We start from the raw sequence: 20,757 nt of genomic DNA on the forward strand, positions 1-20,757 counted from the left end.
GCTGCGACATTACTCATTTTGCAAAAGTTGATCACATGACAGGGCTTGGTGAACATTAAGATTCCCCCCACAGGGAAGACCTACACAAAAAAAAGACTAACATTGAGCCTTATCTCTTCTGCCCACGGGGTACACAGGTTTCTGGGACGGTGGCGGGAAGGTTTTGGTGCATGTTGTGATATCTGAGAAGATTGTCATACAAACATCACAAGAGCGTATCATTTAATATTGCAGGACTTTGTGTATGCAAGGCAATATGACAATACAATTAGACAGTGTCCCAATTAAGCAAAAAAGACTCTGATATCAGAACTAACTGAACTAGCAAGAAGGATCAAACACATTCTATTCTAAACGAACATTAGGGAAAAAGATGCTGATGCCAATTTTATGAACATGCACAATGTAATAATTTAATAAGATAACATAACAGTAACAACAAAACAATAGATATCATTTGGAGTATCTCTTGTAATTTATTCCATAAAGTTTATACACAATTTGTATTAAAATTGGATTTGATCCAAAAATGTTAAAACCTAAATAAAACCACAAAATATATTCACATATCCAATACAATTGGAGAAAATTGAGACAGTTGTCGACGCAGCGTTTCGGTTTATTTTGAGATTAAAACATCTTCTTCAGGACAGTTCTAAATTAATTTAAGAAAATACATTTATAAACAGTCATAATGATACAGGGTACATGTTACGAAGTTGCAATAACAGTGGCAATGTTTAACAATATTTTAAAGAAACCTATTTTCAATTATTTTTAACATTTCATAATCAAAACATCTTCATCATACCTAAATAGCCTTTCTGATCTATATACAACACTAAATTCATTAAGAGCTACAATCTAAATCTATTCTCCATATCATTGTCTTCCCAAGATAGACAAAACACTGTGCTTGCCCGAATTTTTAAAAAAAAAATGGATACACACTGTAATACCAATGTCTATAATACCTGCACGTACCTCAAATTATATCTTTTTTATGGAAGAGAAATTCATTTTATCTTTTTCAATTCTATAGTACGTCAGGGCCCAAATGGGGATAATAGGGTTCTGATCCTCACTAGTACCTCTGGTTTACCTGGTGAGATATAAAGACGTTTTTAGAAAAATACCTAACATCTTGAGAGTCTCAAAATGATATCATGATTGCTAGGGTATACCTCTCTTTGTAGGTTGAATGATAGTAACGAGTATCCAGTGGAGCCACCAAGATATAGTTCAGTCATCCAGGTATATTCTAAGGGAACAATGCACACTATTATATTGCTTAACTCGTGTTATCTACTACGTAAATCATACCAAAAGATCACGGGTGAAACTTACCAAATTAAAAACCTATGTATATACAGCCACGCACTGTATCCAGCTTATCTCAACGGCATGAAGTTTGTGGGGGTTGTCCTCCTGTGTTTGTTTATTTTGATTAAGAAAAATACTCTGTTTATGAGGTATCTCTAATGTTATGGATACATCATTGCCTACCAATTCGGGGCACGTAAGCTCTATTCTGCTCCCTTTCTAAATAATTAATTGTGTGGTGCCGTTGTTTTAATCAATTCAAATTTCTACACGGCTGTACTTTTTCCTCTTTTTAATAAATTATTTATTTGCGTTTCATCTCAGTTTAATTCATATGACGAAACACGCGCTGTTCATTTTCCCGCATATTGCAGCTCAAACTCGTCTAAATCCTGAGCGGTCTGTCTGGTCTCATCTTGATATTATTAGACACAGTATCTTATTTTTCATTTTTAACTGTGATCGCATTTGCTGATACACATTGTTGAGTATCAATTATAGAACACCTTTGAAGGGTACTCAAAAACAGAACTGCACCTAAATTTTAAGCAGCTATTAGAAAAAGGCTGTGGGCGTTTTCTAACAGCCGGCACGCATTGCACTTTATTGCTATACTTTTTTTCTTTTTTCTTAAACCTACATGTCAGTTTATTTTATGTAGCAAAATGGGGCGACTGCGCACCCCAAGCCAATCGCACAGCTAAGGCTACTTTGCCACATAATTTTGAAATTATTCTTTTGTATAAACTCAGTTTTAATCATGTGTTCCTTTTACATTCATTTCTTCTGATTCCACTATTATGTCTTTCATCACATTTAACGCTTCCACACGCGGGATGATTCGCAATTTCCAAAACTTCACATGCCCAAGTTGTGCCTCTCCAGGCCTCTTTCAAGAACATGACAAAAGCGAAAGGTTCGTCGAAGCAGTGTTTACTAAAAGACCCAATGCGTTTCAGGCTTAAACAAGCCCTTCGTCAGGGGTAACTGTAAACAATAATAAATTTCAATAAGACTGTGAACATTTACATCATCTCCATGTTTGTACATGTTGCTTAATCTTAAATTGCTATATCATGTCAAATAAGCCCCATATTAAGCAAGTTCATTTATGTTATCACAGGAATCTTCACAGGCTATTCAAATCCTTGACCCCTTAGTTCATAATTAGCTGTTCCCGTTATTGCAACATATCTTCTTTATCAAGTTTATTTTATGTAGCACACCAAGCGTTGCTCTTGTTCGCGTTAGCAACTCGCGCACTTGTAAATTCTAAGTGGTCTGCCTGATCTCATATTGGTATTATCACACTCTGTATCTTTAACTGTGTTCGCATTGCTGATACATATTATTTGACTATGATCGCCTTACTGATGCAAAAATCTCAAGTAGGGTATATAAAACTACTCTAAAACCAAACTGCATTAAAATGTTAAGCAGTTGTTTGGAAAGGCCGTGGGTGTAATTAAACAACCGCCACGCATTAATCCAGATTGCTGCTCTATTATATCTCACTAACGAATGCCCTATCAAGGTTGTATCTTGGCTAAGACTACTCGTACTACCGTTATGCGAAAAACGCAAAGGGCATTCGCAGCGGACGCCAAGCATTCAGTAGTGCTCACCTTAAAAGAATTATTTAGTCTCACTGCTCCTTCTGGTTTCTCAACGTCTTTGTTACTCCCGATTTTGGACAGAAAGCGGAAGGTTCGGTAGAACGGGGCTTTAAATAGTACCCGGTCTCCTACTTTATTAGTCTTGCAAGCCATATCTGGAACCCCCGAAACATGAAGCCAAGTTTACTCGTTTTGGCAGAAGTTTAACACATAAAAACGGGTCTTCCAAAGCTACACGTGAGACTTGTACATCTCAAATCCAGGATACTATACCTAAAGAGGATCTGTAGAAAAACATGGATCGCATATTTCCATGAGTCTATTAGAAAACTACGGGTGATGTGGAGTACCTTGACACATATAAATCAATATCATTCAAAAAGGGGTGTGTATATGTACACCAATGCTCACTAATTTATTTGAAATGAAAGGCGAGATTGAGTCTAAAGGCACTCTACCAAACAGAGGATACACAGCAGTTTCTATGGATCTGTAGCCAACCTTAGGTCATATATTTTCACTAGAAAACTACGGGTAGCGTAGAGTGCCATGACATATGTGAATCGGGATCATCCAAATAAAGGTGTGTATATACACACCAATGCTCACTAGTTTATACGAACTAGAGTCTATCTCTATACTTACAGCAATTGGTAATCTCAGATGGTATATGGTGTTCAGAAAGTACGTTCCCAGTCTTCTTTGGTATTCATTCCGCATCTTACACTATTGAGCCCGGACATATCGTATTACTCTCGTTTTTTCCGTTTGGTGTCTATATCGCCACCTCTCATGTTTATCACTACAGCTTCCAAACCACACACAGTATGGCCGGCTTCCTGCCAGTGTTCCGTCAGAGGAGCACCCTTTTAATTGTTCCTTATGGCCGACCTGAGGTCATTCATTCTAATGCGGACTTCTCTTGACGTCTCGCCAACATAGGCTACGTCACATGGACATCTAATGAGGTAGATTACATTCTTTGTGCGACAGTTTATAAAACTCCTGATTTTAATAGACACTTTGTTATATATGATGCAGTCACCTCTCAAAATGCTGTCGCAATTGACACACCCTTTACATGGAAAAGTCTCTGAAGGAAGGGGTGCACGGTTGATGCTAGGCTGTGTGTTAATTTTCACGTCTCTGTACGTGTGTACTAGCCTATTTCTGATTGTTCGGTTTCTTCTAAAAGAGAAAATCGGTTTCAGAAGATTCTCTTGTTTATTATTGGTGACTAAATGCCAGTTTCTGTTAATTATATTTTTGATTTTGTTACTGATAGTATTGTAATTAGTCACAAAGATTATTGGGAGTTGTTCCTTAGTCTCCTTCTCTTTTTTGCCAAAAAGATTGTCACGATTAAAATACTTCGCTCTTTTATAAGCATGACGGATCATGCGTTTCGGATACCCCCCTCTCTAGGAATTTCTTTTTTAAGGTATTAGCGTATTTGTCAAAATCTTGAATAGTGATGCAGTTCCTTTTCAGTCTTAGAAATTGGCCAAAAGGAATGTTATCCTTTTGGCATGGAGGATGGTTACTCCTGTAATGGAGCATCGTATTCCTGTCTGTAGGTTTAGTATATAATTCTACAATCAAAGTACCCCCTGTGTGTTTAATGACTATATCTAGGAATTCACATTTTTCGGTATCTGTGTGAGATGTAAATTTCAGATTGGAATCGCCTAGATTTAACCACTCAATAAATTCTGTGAGCATCTCTGACGTGCCTGTCCAGATAAAAAACACGTCGTCAATATATCTTGACCATTCTGAGATGTTTTCAGAGAAAGGTGCCATGTTATTAAAGACATGTATTTCTTCAAATTAGGCAATATGTACTACTCGGGTGCCTGTCCCACTATGTGTGGTCATTTCCCAGCAATGCCATATTCTATTCTTGGGCTCGGTTCTTTTAATGTGTACAGATGTATCCTAGCCCGCCTCTAATGAGTGCATAAGGTAAAGGCTCCGATGTGGCACACGCATAAGCACTGACAACACTAGTAAATGCGCGATGACATTTTAGTTGCTGCTTTCATTGTTTGCACTGCCCTGGAAACGATACAATGTCACCTGTCCTGGATTAGGTTCTTATGTCTTCCTCAGCCTATTTAATGTATTAGTAACATTCTTCTTTCCCGGAGAATGCTTTGGCACGAGTTCAGAATAGAGCACCATTTCACTGTATTTTGTACCTGCAATCGTTGTTACGTTAATCTGGTGCGGCTTTTGCACGACTGATGATAGACTTCTGGGTTTATTTCATGTCTTCAGGCCTCCAAGAACTTCTATCTGGAACTGATTGCTGCCCACAAGGTAAATGTTACATATTTCAAAAGTATTTCATTTTCAATTTAACTCCACTAAAGGTGTGGACCAACCTGTGTTTTAATAGCATGAAGTAGACAAGGCACAGTTTCTCATGCCACCAGGCTCTACAATCAGAATAGAGTTTAGTTTTTCCGCTCACCCCTCTGTTAGCCTGATTGCTCACTGCTTCTTATTCACCCTGTTTTCTGCCTCTATTTCACCATGTCCTAACCCTTCCTTTCATTCCGCTTACTCCCTCACTGATGCTCTACCTCTCTCCTCACTTGTCTTCCTTTCACCGTGCTCGCTTGCTACCTTCCCCTTATCTAGAGTAACTCTCCTTCACCCCACGCGCTCACACCTTATCTTTCTGCTCCACCTCGCTCTGGAGCTACCTTAGCTCCTGCTTGGCCTCCTCATTTTATCTTTCTCCTCCTACCATTTGCTTGATCGTTTCCATTCTCATTCCTAATCGCCTCTGCCGGCTTCTCACTCTTCCCTTTCCTTGCTCCCACCCATCCATTCTTTGCTCTCACCCTTCCTCCTCCTTGCTCCAACCTCCCCCTTGCTCCTACCCAAACCTAGTGCTCCCTTCCTTCCTCCCTTTTCCAACTTGCTCCCTCCCTCCCTTCTCCTCCTTACTGCCTCCTTGCCCTCCTTACTGCCCCCCCTCCTTACTGCCCCCCCTCCTTACTGCCCCCCCTCCTTGCTCCCTCCCTCGCCTCTTTGCTCTTCCCCTCTCTTTTTTTCTGGCTGTCCATGTTTTATGTCTAATCATAAGGCCTTGTTCTCTGTGCTTCAATACTTTAAATTACATGTTGTTTATTTTGTTTTGCCTTCTTTGTAACTTGCAGAGCAGCCACAGATTCCTCTGGTCCAGTCACAGAATGTTAAAAACGAGACAGACGCACACCCACCGGACCAGCGGGGGCGGGCCAGTGGCACAACGAGCCCCAGCACAGGTGGGTTGCTGTGCTAGTATTAGTTTGTATTTAAACGTTACATTTTTGTTTTCTGTATTTCATGGAGGAGTGTCTTCAGGAAAACCCTGATGATGTCAAAAGTTTTATGTCACAACCTCCACCTGTGATATGATGGCTTAAAAGTGTTGTGTGCTGCAACATTATTGGAAGATAGAACCCGTCCTTCAGTCGCATGTTTATTGGTCTGCACTGTTTGTACAACCTGTCCTTTCACTTTTTGCTGCTCTAGAACCCACCCAGTAAGCACGTTTGCAGATGTGTCTCTGCACAACCTGTGTCTTCACTCTGCATTCGCACAATCCCAGCTGATGCATCTCTGCACAATCTGTCTCTGTTCGAGGCATGTGGGCTGCTGAATTCACATATGTGCATAGATCGCCGCCTAGTGTTGGGCCCGGATGATTGCACATTGTTGTCCTGGAAGAGTCTTCGAAGTATCACGAGATAGGTGGCTCCTCCCCTGGACTACAGTGCGCATGGGCATCCTCTCCATCCTCAGATTGTTTTTTCCGCCATTGGGTTCGGATGTACTTTCCTTTACTCGAAGTTCGGAGTCTAAAATACACTTTCTAAAGGCTAAAAGGCCTTCGGTCTCGTCGGTATTGTTTCGAATCGGTGCCGAGAGCTTTATCTACAGTTTATTCAACTCAGGACGTCGAATCGGGCCGCGGGCCTTCTCGACGCCAAAGGGACCAGTCGTCGATGGAACGAAGTCCATTCAAAAGATGCCCTCTTTGTAATTCGAAATACCCACATATAGATAAACACACTGTATGTAACAAGTGTTTATCTCCAGAACATAATGAATCCGACTGCCTCGCCTGTTCCCAATTCCGATCGAAAAAGACACTTCGGACTCAACGGGCCGCTAGACTAACCATGCAGAAACCAGCGCCGGAGCCGGAAAATATCTTCGACGATGAAGACGATCTCGTCGAAGCCGAAGAATCAGATCAACAGTCGGATCAAGATTCGGAGCATGACTCCAACTACTATGTCGACGAAGAAGACATCGTCGAGGTAGGAGACGACGAACAAGGGATCGGAGCCGTTGAAGACGACTCCAGTGACGAAACGGGGCCAACCGTGAGTACGACACCCCAAACATACACTTCTATGGTCCCACAGGCTCAGGTCGAGGCATCGCCAGAAGGCCTTAGCCAAGATCTCGAAACCCATTCTATAGCCCTGCGACACAGCTCGGCTAAGAATATAAGAAAAGAGCCATCGGATCAACGTACTCAGAAATTGGTGAAATCGAAACCAAAAGTTCTGGAACCAAAAACAAAACCGAAACTGATCGTCTACACGGTCTTCGGACCAAACTACGTCGATCCATCGGAGTCGATCCCAAAGAAGATCGTCGACAATACAGTCTTTGGACCAAACTATGTCGTTCCATCGGAGTCGAACACAAGGGTCGTCGAGCCGAGGGCCAGCGCACCTATATCCACTCCTAAACAAAGGGCCGTCGAACCGACAAAATCGGCGCCGACAACACAAAAAAGGGACTCGATCCGAAGAAGGTTGTCGGACCCAAACAAATAGTCGACAAACCAATGGCTGTGCAACCAAAGGCAATCGAGCCGAGGAAAATCGACCCGAAAAAGGCCATGGAGCCGAGACAAAAAACCATTGGTCCGAAACCACAGGTTACAAAGACGCAACAAGGTCAGAAAGGTACTATCGACTCGACACAAAATGTCGAAACGATAAAAACTTCGGCTCCAAAGAAACAAGCACAACCGAAAAAGACTGTTGGAACACCGAGGGATCTCGGACCAATCAAGTTTGGCCTACCAACTTCCTCGAAAACAAAGGCGGTCGACCCAAAAAGCGGTATCGAACCGACACAAACTAAACCAAGGACATTAGCAAATAAGCCCAGAACTGCTGAACAGGAGATCTTATATCCAGACCCCTTATCAGAAGAACAGTCAAAACTTGACATTGACCCTGATTCGGGCAAAGTGACACTCTACAAAAGAAAAATCAGACCTGAAACTGATAGAGACTTATGTCATACCACTCAAAAAGAAAAGGGACTGTTCTACTTCACCTATTCTATTTGAGCCTATTAGATCAACTAGGCCTGAGCCATACAGATATACACCCACACACTCAGATGAAGAGGTGGATGATGTATATAATGAAGAATACATTTACCCAGTAGACACTGACCAAGACAATCAAGGTCAACCATGGGTTGATCCAGTACATCCTGTTGACTCTCCACCCATTCCAGATACACCTGCATACCCTGCTAGGCCTTCTCCTACAGAAGATAGAGCTGCTTTCAATGCACTAATAGAAAGGGCAGCCCTCCATCACAATGTGGACATGCATGCAGATCCCATTGAGGAAGATTTCCTCTTTGACACCTTTGCCACTTCAGAAAGATCTGTCAAAACACTACCTATGTTAAAAGGGGTACTTAAACATGCAGGTGACATATTTAAGGAAACAACTAGGGCACGGGTCATTAACCCAAGAATAGAGAGAAAATACAGGCCAGCGCCAGTAGACCCCACATATATTAAAGGACAACTGCCTTTAGATTCTTTGGTGGTATCCAATGCACGAAAACGTGCAAACTCCCAAACAACTGGAGAGGCTCCACCTCCTGACAAAGAATCAAAAATCTTTGAGGCATCGGGGAAGGTGGGTAGCTGCTCAAGCTGCTAACATATGGTGAATGTCTAATACGCAATCCCTGTTAGCTAGGTACGACAGGGCACACTATGACACCTTAGAGACACTAATCCAGTATTTACCTGAACCTTACAAAGAACAGGCTGAAGACCTAGTACAGGAGGGAAAGTTAATAACGAACGCCTCCATTAAATGTGCCCTAGACGTGGCAGATACAGCGGCCAGATCTGTTAACACCAGTGTTATGCTCAGGAGACATGCGTGGCTTCGCATTTCAGGTTTCAAAAATGAAGTCCAGTCAACTTTATTAAACCAGCCAGTAAATCCAGACTATTTATTTGGTCCAGCGGTAGATACAATCCTGGACAAAATTAAAAAAAGACACTGAGACAGCTAAGTCTATGGGAGCCTTACAGTCCCAAAAACATAGAGGCTCCTTTCGTCGCTCCAATTACAGAGGTGCTGCACGGGGTAACTCATCACAGCAGACCACAAACTACAAAGGGAAGACGCAAACCACCTACAATAAAAACAATAGAGGTGGATACCGCGGCAATAACAACAAAGGCAGAGGACGAGGAAATAATACCACCAGATCCTCTACCAACACAAAACAGTGACTTCTTAGCGCTACCCCCAGACCATACAACACCAGTCGTTGAACGATTACAGCAGTTCCTACCAGTCTGGCAAAATATCACTACAGACAAGTGGGTAAGGCAAATTATCCAGGATGGCTATTGCCTAGAGCTAACCTCCACACCACCCAACATACCACCAAAACACCGTCCTATGTCTGTAGAACACCTCAACTTATTGCAGCAAGAAGTCATCAGCATGCTGCAAAAAGGGGCCATAGAACTTGTACCATTAGAACATCAAGGTACATGGGTATACTCACTATACTTCCTCATCCCCAAAAAGAACAGGTCTCTCAGACCAATTTTGGACCTCAGGCCCCTAAATCAATACATTTTATCAGAGCATTTTCATATGCTCACTCTGCAACAAGTCTTACCACTGCTGCAACAAGGAGACTTCCTCGCAACTTTGGAGCTCAAAGACGCATACTTCCATATACCGATACATCCTGCTCACAGGAAGTATTTCAGGTTCACAATACTAAATCAACATTACCAATTCAAAGTCCTTCCATTTGGTGTAACAACAGCCCCGAGGGTGTTCACAAAATGCCTAGCGACAGTTGCTGCACATTTAAGAAGACAACACGTCTATCCGTACATGGACGACTGGCGAATACAAGCAAAGTCGGCCCAGCAATGTGCCAGCCACATGTCCCAAACTATTCGCCGCCTGCACAGTCTAGGCTTCACGTTGAACTACCAAAAATCTCACCTTCAGCCATCCCATGTACAGCAGTACCTGGGGGCAACAATAAATACTCTAGCAGCAAAAGCATACCCAAACGCTGCAAGAATAAACAGTATGCAGCTACTGATCCAGAAGTTCCAGCCCCAACACTCGCTCTCTGCCCGAGTGTTTATGCAACTCATAGGCATGATGGCTTCGTGCATCTTCATAGTCCCTCACGCGAGACTACACATGCGTCTGCTACAAGAGTGCTTAGCACGGCAGTGGAACCAGGCTCAAGGACAATTGAAAGACCTAGTGTTGGTGACCAGTCGTGCATACAACTCTCTGCATTGGTGGAATCCACAAAACCTTTGCAAGGGACGACTGTTCCAAGAGCCTGTACCACAAATAGTGTTGACGACGGCGCATCCCTGATAGGATGGGGAGCCCATGTCCTTCAGTACACAGTGCAGGGCCTATGGACAACACAACAGAAAAAGATGCACATCAACTTGCTAGAGATGATGGCAATTTTTCTCTCAATGAAAGCGTTCAAAGTACATTTATGCAACAAAAATGTGTTGATCCGGACGGACAACATGACAGCAATGTACTACATACAGAAACAGGGAGGAACACACTCTCCACAGCTATCACATCTAGCCCAAAGCATGTGGAAGTGGGCCATTCAAAGAAACATTTTTCTCATGGCGGAACACCTCCCAGGCAAGGACAATCAGATGGCGGATCTGCTCAGCAGACACAGCCAACAGATGCATGAGTGGGAGATTCATCCCACAGTGCTACAACCATACTTCCAACAGTGGGGACAACCAGAGATAGACCTGTTCGCCACAAGGGAAAACGCAAAATGCCAGTACTTTGCCGCCAGGTTTCCACATCCGCAGTCGCAGGGCAATGCGATATGGATGAACTGGTCAGGCAGATTTGCGTACGCTTTTCCCCCAGCACCGTTAATACCGCTAGTGGCACGCAAACTACGCCAGCATTCACTGACACTAATCCTGGTTGCTCCAACCTTAGCGAGGCAACCATGGTACACAACTTTCCTAGAACTATCCGTGGTGCCTCATCAAAGACTGCGGCTCACACCCGCTCTACTCACTCAGAGCCATGGAGACATACAGCACCCAGATCCGCAACAACTGAACCTTGCAATCTGGCTCCTGAAGTCTTAGAGTTTGGGTACCTAAACTTACCTCCTGACTGTATGAACATTATCAAAGAGGCAAGAAAACCTACTACCAGAGCTTGTTACGCTGCAAAGTGGAAGCGTTTTGTCATTTACTGTAATAACAATAACATAAACCCACTAGATGCTTCAACACAAAATATCATTTGCTATCTTTTGCACCTACACCATTGCAATCTAGCCTATTCATCTATAAGAATACACTTAGCTGCCATTGCAGCTTATCTTCAGAACAGACAGCATCTTTCGCTGTTTAGAGTAGCTGCAATTAAAGCATTCATGGAGGGACTCAAATGAATAATCCCCCCAAAACACCCACCTTCACCTGTCTGGAACCTTAACATCGTTTTAACCAGACTAATGGGACCACCATTTGAACCATTGCATTCCTGCGAATTACAATTTTTGACATGGAAGGTGGCTTTTCTAGTAGCAATTACTTCGTGTAGAAGAGTTAGCGAGCTGCAAGCCCTAACTATTCAAGAGCCATTCATCCAAATACATGCAAATAGGGTAGTTCTTAGAACAAACCCTACATTTATGCCCAAGGTGGAATCCCAGTTTCATATCAATCAGACAATAGAACTGCCAGTGTTCTTTCAAAATCCACAGTCAGTACCTGAAAGGGCTCTACACACACTAGATGTCAAGAGAGCACTTCTATACTACATTGATAGAACTAAGGACTTTCGAAAGACTAAACAGTTGTTTGTTGCCTTTTCACCACAACACAAGGGCAACCCCATTTCAAAATATGGGTTAGCCAGATGGATAGTTAAGTGCATTCAAATATGTTATCTAAAAGCAAAACGCACTTTAACAGTTCCCCCAAGAGCGCATTCTACACGCAAACTAGGGGCATCCATGGCTTTCCTGGGAAACATTCCTCTAGAGGAAATATGTAGAGCAGCCACATGGTCCACCATACATACTTTCACAAAAGACTATTGTGTAGATGTGCACTCCAAACAGCAAGCGGCTGTAGGACAGGCTGTTCTAAAAACTCTGTTTCAGACTGCTGCAGCTGGCACAGGTAGCCACCGCTAAGGGAGAGACTGCTATACATTCTATGCACAGATATGAATTCAGCAGCCCACATGCCTCGAACGGAATATGCTACTTACCAGTATGCATCTGTTCTTGGCATGTAGGGCTGCTGACATTCATATCGCCCACCCTCCTCCCGGTGCCTGTCGCAGCTGTAGCATTCATTCTTACTTTCATGCATGGACATCTCTTACTGTACCATACTCCATCTCTGACACAATGGCGAAAAACAATCTGAGGATGGAGAGGATGCCCATGCGCACTGTAGTCCAGGGGAGGAGCCACCTATCTCGTGATACTTCGAAGACTCTTCCAGGACAACAATGTGCAATCATCCGGACCCAACACTAGGCGGCGATCTATGCTATGCTATAGATATGAAGGTCAGCAGCCCTACATGCCAAGAACAGATGCATACTGGTAAGTAGCATATTCCTTACTCTGCATTCGGACAATCCCCGCTGATGCATCTCTGCACAACCTGTGTCTTCACTCTGCATTCGGACAATCCCCGCTGATGCATCTCTGCACAACCTGTGTCTTCACTCTGCATTCGGACAATCCCCGCTGATGCGTCTCTGCACAACCTGTGTCTTTACTCTGTATTCGGACAATCCCTTCAGACGTATCTCTGCACAACCTGTGTCTTCACTCTGCATTCGGACAATCCCTGCAGACGCATCTCTGCACAACCTGTGTCTTTACTCTGCATTCGGACAATCCCTGCAGACGCATCTCTGCACAACCTGTGTCTTTACTCTGCATTCGGACAATCCCTGCAGATGCATCTCTGCACAACCTGTGTCTTTACTCTGCATTCGGGCAATCCCCGCTGATGCATCTCTGCACAACCTGTGTCTTCACTCTGCATTCGGGCAATCCCTGCAGACGCATCTCTGCACAACCTGTGTCTTCACTCTGCATTCGGACAATCCCTGCAGATGCATCTCTGCACAACCTGTGTCTTTACTCTGTATTCGGACAATCCCTTCAGACGTATCTCTGCACAACCTGTGTCTTCACTCTGCATTCGGACAATCCCTGCAGACGCATCTCTGCACAACCTGTGTCTTCACTCTGCATTCGGACAATCCCCGCAGACGCATCTCTGCACAACCTGTGTCTTTACTCTGCATTCAGACAATCCCCGCAGACGCATCTCTGCACAACCTGTGTCTTCACTCTGCATTCGGACAATCCCCGCAGACGCATCTCTGCACAACCTGTGTCTTCACTCTGCATTCGGACAATCCCTGCAGACGCATCTCTGCACAACCTGTGTCTTTACTCTGCATTCGGACAATCCCAGCTGATGCATCTCTGCACAACCTGTGTCTTCACTCTGCATTCGAACAATCCCTTCAGACGCATCTCTGCACAACCTGTGTCTTCACTCTGCATTCGAACAATCCCTTCAGACGCATCTCTGCACAACCTGTGTCTTCACTCTGCATTCAGACAATCCCCGCAGACACATCTCTGCACAACCTGTGTCTTCACTCTGCATTCGGACAATCCCTGCAGACGCATCTCTGCACAACCTGTGTCTTTACTCTGCATTCGGACAATCCCAGCTGATGCATCTCTGCACAACCTGTGTCTTCACTCTGCATTCGAACAATCCCTTCAGACGCATCTCTGCACAACATGTGACTTCACTCTGCATTCGGACAATCCCTGCAGACGCATCTCTGCACAACCTGTGTCTTTACTCTGCATTCAGACAATCCCTTCAGACGCATCTCTGCACAACCTGTGTCTTTACTCTGCATTCGGACAATCCCTTCAGACGCATCTCTGCACATCCTGTGTCTTCACTCTGCATTCGGACAATCCCTGCAGATGCGTCTCTGCACAACCTGTGTCTTTACTCTGCATTCGGACAATCCCTTCAGACGCATCTCTGCACATCCTGTGTCTTCACTCTGCATTCGGACAATCCCCGCTGACGCATCTCTGCACAACCTGTGTCTTTACTCTGCATTCGGACAATCCCTGCAGACGCATCTCTGCACAACCTGTGTCTTCACTCTGCATTCGAACAATCCCTTCAGACGCATCTCTGCACAACCTGTGTCTTCACTCTGCATTCGAACAATCCCTTCAGACGCATCTCTGCACAACCTGTGTCTTCACTCTGCATTCGAACAATCCCTTCAGACGCATCTCTGCACAACCTGTGTCTTCACTCTGCATTCAGACAATCCCCGCAGACACATCTCTGCACAACCTGTGTCTTCACTCTGCATTCGGACAATCCCTGCAGACGCATTTCTGCACAACCTGTGTCTTCACTCTGCATTCGGACAATCCCTGCAGACGCATCTCTGCACAACCTGTGTCTTCACTCTGCATTCGGACAATCCCTTCAGATGCATTTCTGCACAACCTGTGTCTTTACTCTGCATTCGGACAATCCTCGCAGACGCATCTCTGCACAACCTGTGTCTTCACTCTGCATTCGGACAATCCTCGCAGACGCATCTCTGCACAACCTGTGTCTTTACTCTGCATTTGGACAATCCCCGCTGATGCGTCTCTGCACAACCTGTGTCTTCACTCCGCATTCGGACAATCCCCGCTGATGCATCTCTGCACAACCTGTGTCTTCACTCTGCATTCGGACAATCCCCGCTGATGCGTCTCTGCACAACCTGGGTCTTTACTCTGCATTCAGACAATCCCCGCAGACACATCTCTGCACAACCTGTGTCTTCACTCTGCATTCGAACAATCCCCGCTGACGCATCTCTGCACAACCTGTGTCTTTACTCTGCATTCGGACAATCCCTGCAGACGCATCTCTGCACAACCTGTGTCTTCACTCTGCATTCGAACAATCCCTGCAGACGCATCTCTGCACAACATGTGACTTCACTCTGCATTCGGACAATCCCTGCAGATGCGTCTCTGCACAACCTGTGTCTTCACTCTGCATTCGAACAATCCCTGCAGATGCGTCTCTGCACAACCTGTGTCTTCACTCTGCATTCGAACAATCCCCGCTGATGCGTCTCTGCACAACCTGTGTCTTCACTCTGCATTCAGACAATCCCTTCAGACGCATCTCTGCACAACCTGTGTCTGCACTCTGCATTCGGACAATCCCTGCAGACGCATCTCTGCACAACCTGTGTCTTCACTCTGCATTTGGACAATCCCCGCTGATGCGTCTCTGCACAACCTGTGTCTTTACTCTGCATTCGGACAATCCCCGCTGATGCATCTCTGCACAACCTGTGTCTTCACTCTGCATTCGGACAATCCCCGCAGACGCATCTCTGCACAACCTGTGTCTTTACTTTGCATTCGGACAATCCTCGCAGACGCATCTCTGCACAACCTGTGTCTTCACTCTGCATTCGGACAATCCCCGCTGATGCGTCTCTGCACAACCTGTGTCTTCACTCTGCATTCGGACAATCCCTGCAGACGCATCTCTGCACAACCTGTGTCTTCACTCTGCATTCGGACAATCCTCGCAGATGCATCTCTGCACAACCTGTGTCTTTACTCTGCATTCGGACAATCCCCGCAGACGCATCTCTGCACAACCTGTGTCTTTACTCTGCATTCGGACAATCCCTGCAGACGCATCTCTGCACAACCTGTGTCTTCACTCTGCATTCGGACAATCCTCGCAGATGCATCTCTGCACAACCTGTGTCTTCACTCTGCATTCGGACAATCCCCGCTGACGCATCTCTGCACAACCTGTGTCTTTACTCTGCATTCGGACAATCCCTGCAGACGCATCTCTGCACAACCTGTGTCTTCACTCTGCATTCGGACAATCCCCGCTGACGCATCTCTGCACAACCTGTGTTTTTACTCTGCATTCGGACAATCCCTGCAGACGCATCTCTGCACAACCTGTGTCTTCACTCTGCATTCGGACAATCCCCGCAGACGCATCTCTGCACAACCTGTGTCTTCACTCTGCATTCGGACAATCCCCGCAGACGCATCTCTGCACAACCTGTGTCTTCACTCTGCATTCGAACAATCCCTGCAGACGCATCTCTGCACAACCTGTGTCTTCACTCTGCATTCGGACAATCCCTGCAGATGCGTCTCTGCACAACCTGTGTCTTCACTCTGCATTCGAACAATCCCCGCTGATGCGTCTCTGCACAACCTGTGTCTTCACTCTGCATTCGGACAATCCTCGCAGATGCGTCTCTGCACAACCTGTGTCTTCACTCTGCATTCGGACAATCCCCGCTGACGCATCTCTGCACAACCTGTGTCTTTACTCTGCATTCGGACAATCCCTGCAGACGCATCTCTGCACAACCTGTGTCTTCACTCTGCATTCGGACAATCCCCGCAGACGCATCTCTGCACAACCTGTGTCTTTACTCTGCATTCGGACAATCCCTTCAGACGCATCTCTGCACAACATGTGACTTCACTCTGCATTCGGACAATCCTCACAGACGCATCTCTGCACAACCTGTGTCTTTACTCTGCATTCGGACAATCCCAGCTGATGCATCTCTGCACAACCTGTGTCTTTACTCTGCATTCGGACAATCCCCGCTGATGCGTCTCTGCACAACCTGTGTCTTCACTCTGCATTTGGACAATCCCTGCAGACGCATCTCTGCACAACCTGTGTCTTTACTCTGCATTCGGACAATCCCTGCAGACGCATCTCTGCACAACCTGTGTCTTCACTCTGCATTCGGACAATCCCTGCAGACGCATCTCTGCACAACCTGTGTCTTCACTCTGCATTCGGACAATCCCCGCTGTTGCATCTCTGCAAAACCTGTGTCTTCACTCTGCATTCGGGCAATCCCCGCAGACGCATCTCTGCACAACCTGTGTCTTCACTCTGCATTCGGACAATCCCCGCTGTTGCATCTCTGCAAAACCTGTGTCTTCACTCTGCATTCGGACAATCCCTTCAGACGCATCTCTGCACAACATGTGACTTCACTCTGCATTCGGACAATCCTCACAGACGCATCTCTGCACAACCTGTGTCTTTACTCTGCATTCGGACAATCCCAGCTGATGCATCTCTGCACAACCTGTGTCTTTACTCTGCATTCGGACAATCCCCGCTGATGCGTCTCTGCACAACCTGTGTCTTCACTCTGCATTTGGGCAATCCCCGCTGATGCGTCTCTGCACAACCTGTGTCTTCACTCTGCATTCGGACCATCCCTGCAGACGCATCTCTGCACAACCTGTGTCTTCACTCTGCATTCGGACAATCCCTGCAGACGCATCTCTGCACAACCTGTGTCTTCACTCTGCATTCGGACAATCCCCGCTGATGCGTCTCTGCACAACCTGTGTCTTCACTCTAGATTCGGACAATCCCCGCTGATGCATCTCTGCACAACCTGTGTCTTTACTCTGCATTCGGACAATCCCTTCAGACGCATCTCTGCACAACATGTGACTTCACTCTGCATTCGGACAATCCTCACAGACGCCTCTCTGCACAACCTGTGTCTTTACTCTGCATTCGGACAATCCCAGCTGATGCATCTCTGCACAACCTGTGTCTTCACTCTGCATTCGGACAATCCCAGCTGATGCATCTCTGCACAACCTGTGTCTTTACTCTGCATTCGGACAATCCCAGCTGATGCATCTCTGCACAACCTGTGTCTTTACTCTGCATTCGGACAATCCCCGCTGATGCGTCTCTGCACAACCTGTGTCTTCACTCTGCATTTGGGCAATCCCCGCTGATGCGTCTCTGCACAACCTGTGTCTTCACTCTGCATTCGGACCATCCCTGCAGACGCATCTCTGCACAACCTGTGTCTTCACTCTGCATTCGGACAATCCCTGCAGACGCATCTCTGCACAACCTGTCTCTTCACTCTGCATTCGGACAATCCCCGCTGATGCGTCTCTGCACAACCTGTGTCTTCACTCTGCATTTGGGCAATCCCCGCTGATGCGTCTCTGCACAACCTGTGTCTTCACTCTGCATTTGGACAATCCCCGCAGATGCATCTCTGCACAACCTGTGTCTTCACTCTGCATTCGGACAATCCCCGCTGATGCGTCTCTGCACAACCTGTGTCTTCACTCTGCATTTGGGCAATCCCCGCTGATGCGTCTCTGCACAACCTGTGTCTTCACTCTGCATTTGGGCAATCCCCGCTGATGCGTCTCTGCACAACCTGTGTCTTCACTCTGCATTCGGACAATCCCTGCAGACGCATCTCTGCACAACCTGTGTCTTCACTCTGCATTCGAACAATCCCTTCAGACGCATCTCTGCACAACCTGTGTCTTCACTCTGCATTCGGACATTCCCCGCTGATGCGTCTCTGCACAACCTGTGTCTTTACTTTGCATTCGGACAATCCCCGCAGACGCATCTCTGCACAACCTGTGTCTTCACTCTGCATTCGGACAATCCCCGCTGATGCGTCTCTGCACAACCTGTGTCTTCACTCTGCATTTGGGCAATCCCCGCTGATGCGTCTCTGCACAACCTGTGTCTTCACTCTGCATTTGGGCAATCCCCACTGATGCGTCTCTGCACAACCTGTGTCTTCACTCTGCATTCGGACAATCCCTGCAGACGCATCTCTGCACAACCTGTGTCTTCACTCTGCATTCGGGCAATCCCCGCAGACGCATCGCTGCACAACCTGTGTCTTCACTCTGCATTCGGACAATCCCCGCTGATGCATTTCTGCACAACCTGTGTCTTTACTCTGCATTCGGACAATCCCTGCAGACGCATCTCTGCACAACCTGTGTCTTCACTCTGCATTCGGACAATCCCCGCTGATGCATCTCTGCACAACCTGTGTCTTCACTCTGCATTCGAACAATCCCTTCAGACGCATCTCTGCACAACCTGTGTCTTTACTTTGCATTCGGACAATCCCCGCTGATGCGTCTCTGCACAACCTGTGACTTCACTCTGCATTCGGACAATCCCCGCTGATGCGTCTTTGCACAACCTGTGTCTTTACTCTGCATTCGAACAATCCCCGCAGAAGTATCTCTGCACAACCTGTGTCTTTACTCTGCATTCGGACAATCCCAGCTGATGCATCTCTGCACAACCTGTGTCTTCACTCTGCATTCGGACAATCCCCGCTGATGCGTCTCTGCACAACCTGTGTCTTTACTTTGCATTCCGACAATCCCCGCTGATGCGTCTCTGCACAACCTGTGACTTCACTCTGCATTCGGACAATCCCCGCTGATGCGTCTTTGCACAACCTGTGTCTTTACTCTGCATTCGGACAATCCCTGCAGACGCATCTCTGCACAACCTGTGTCTTTACTCTGCATTCGGACAATCCCTTCAGACGCATCTCTGCACAACCTGTGTCTTCACTCTGCATTTGGACAATCCCCGCTGATGCGTCTCTGCACAACCTGTGTCTTCACTCTGCATTCGGACAATCCCTTCAGACGCATCTCTGCACAACCTGTGTCTTCACTCTGCATTCGGACAATCCCCGCTGATGCGTCTCTGCACAACCTGTGTCTTCACTCTGCATTCGGACAATCCCTGCAGACGCATCTCTGCACAACCTGTGTCTTCACTCTGCATTCGGACAATCCCCGCTGATGCGTCTCTGCACAACCTGTGTCTTCACTCTAGATTCGGACAATCCCCGCTGACGCATCTCTGCACAACCTGTGTCTTCACTCTGCATTCGGACAATCCCTGCAGACACATCTCTGCACAACCTGTGTCTTCACTCTGCATTCAGACAATCCTCGCAGACGCATCTCTGCACAACCTGTGTCTTCACTCTGCATTTGGACAATCCCCGCTGATGCGTCTCTGCACAACCTGTGTCTTCACTCTGCATTCGGACAATCCCTGCAGACGCATCTCTGCACATCCTGTGTCTTTACTCTGCATTCAGACAATCCCCGCAGACGCATCTCTGCACAACCTGTGTCTTCACTCTGCATTCGGACAATCCCTTCAGACGTATCTCTGCACAACCTGTGTCTTTACTTTGCATTCGGACAATCCCCGCTGATGCGTCTCTGCACAACCTGTGTCTTCACTCTGCATTCGGGCAATCCTCGCAGACGCATCTCTGCACAACCTGTGTCTTCACTCTGCATTCGGACAATCCTCGCAGACGCATCTCTGCACAACCTGTGTCTTCACTCTGCATTCGGACAATCCCCGCTGATGCGTCTCTGCACAACCTGTGTCTTCACTCTGCATTCGGACAATCCTCGCAGACGCATCTCTGCACAACCTGTGTCTTTACTCTGCATTCGGACAATCCCCGCTGACGCATCTCTGCACAACCTGTGTCTTTACTCTGCATTC

General features: G+C 46.3%; 1 protein-coding gene across 1 annotated transcript in view; it reads left to right on the forward strand.

The window, feature by feature from the left end:
* The window catches only part of LOC144764110 (uncharacterized), a 267,723-nt gene that overhangs the window by 209,218 nt on the left and 37,748 nt on the right, over positions 1–20,757 (forward strand). Inside the window, exons 5-6 of the mRNA XM_078650278.1 lie at positions 5,220–5,261; positions 6,110–6,217. Of these exons, the coding sequence (XP_078506404.1) occupies positions 5,220–5,261; positions 6,110–6,217 (150 nt within the window). The remainder of the gene's footprint in view (positions 1–5,219; positions 5,262–6,109; positions 6,218–20,757) is intronic.

This window comes from Lissotriton helveticus, chromosome 6, assembly GCF_964261635.1.
Source record: "Lissotriton helveticus chromosome 6, aLisHel1.1, whole genome shotgun sequence".
In the NCBI taxonomy this organism is placed as follows: Eukaryota; Metazoa; Chordata; class Amphibia; order Caudata; family Salamandridae; genus Lissotriton; species Lissotriton helveticus.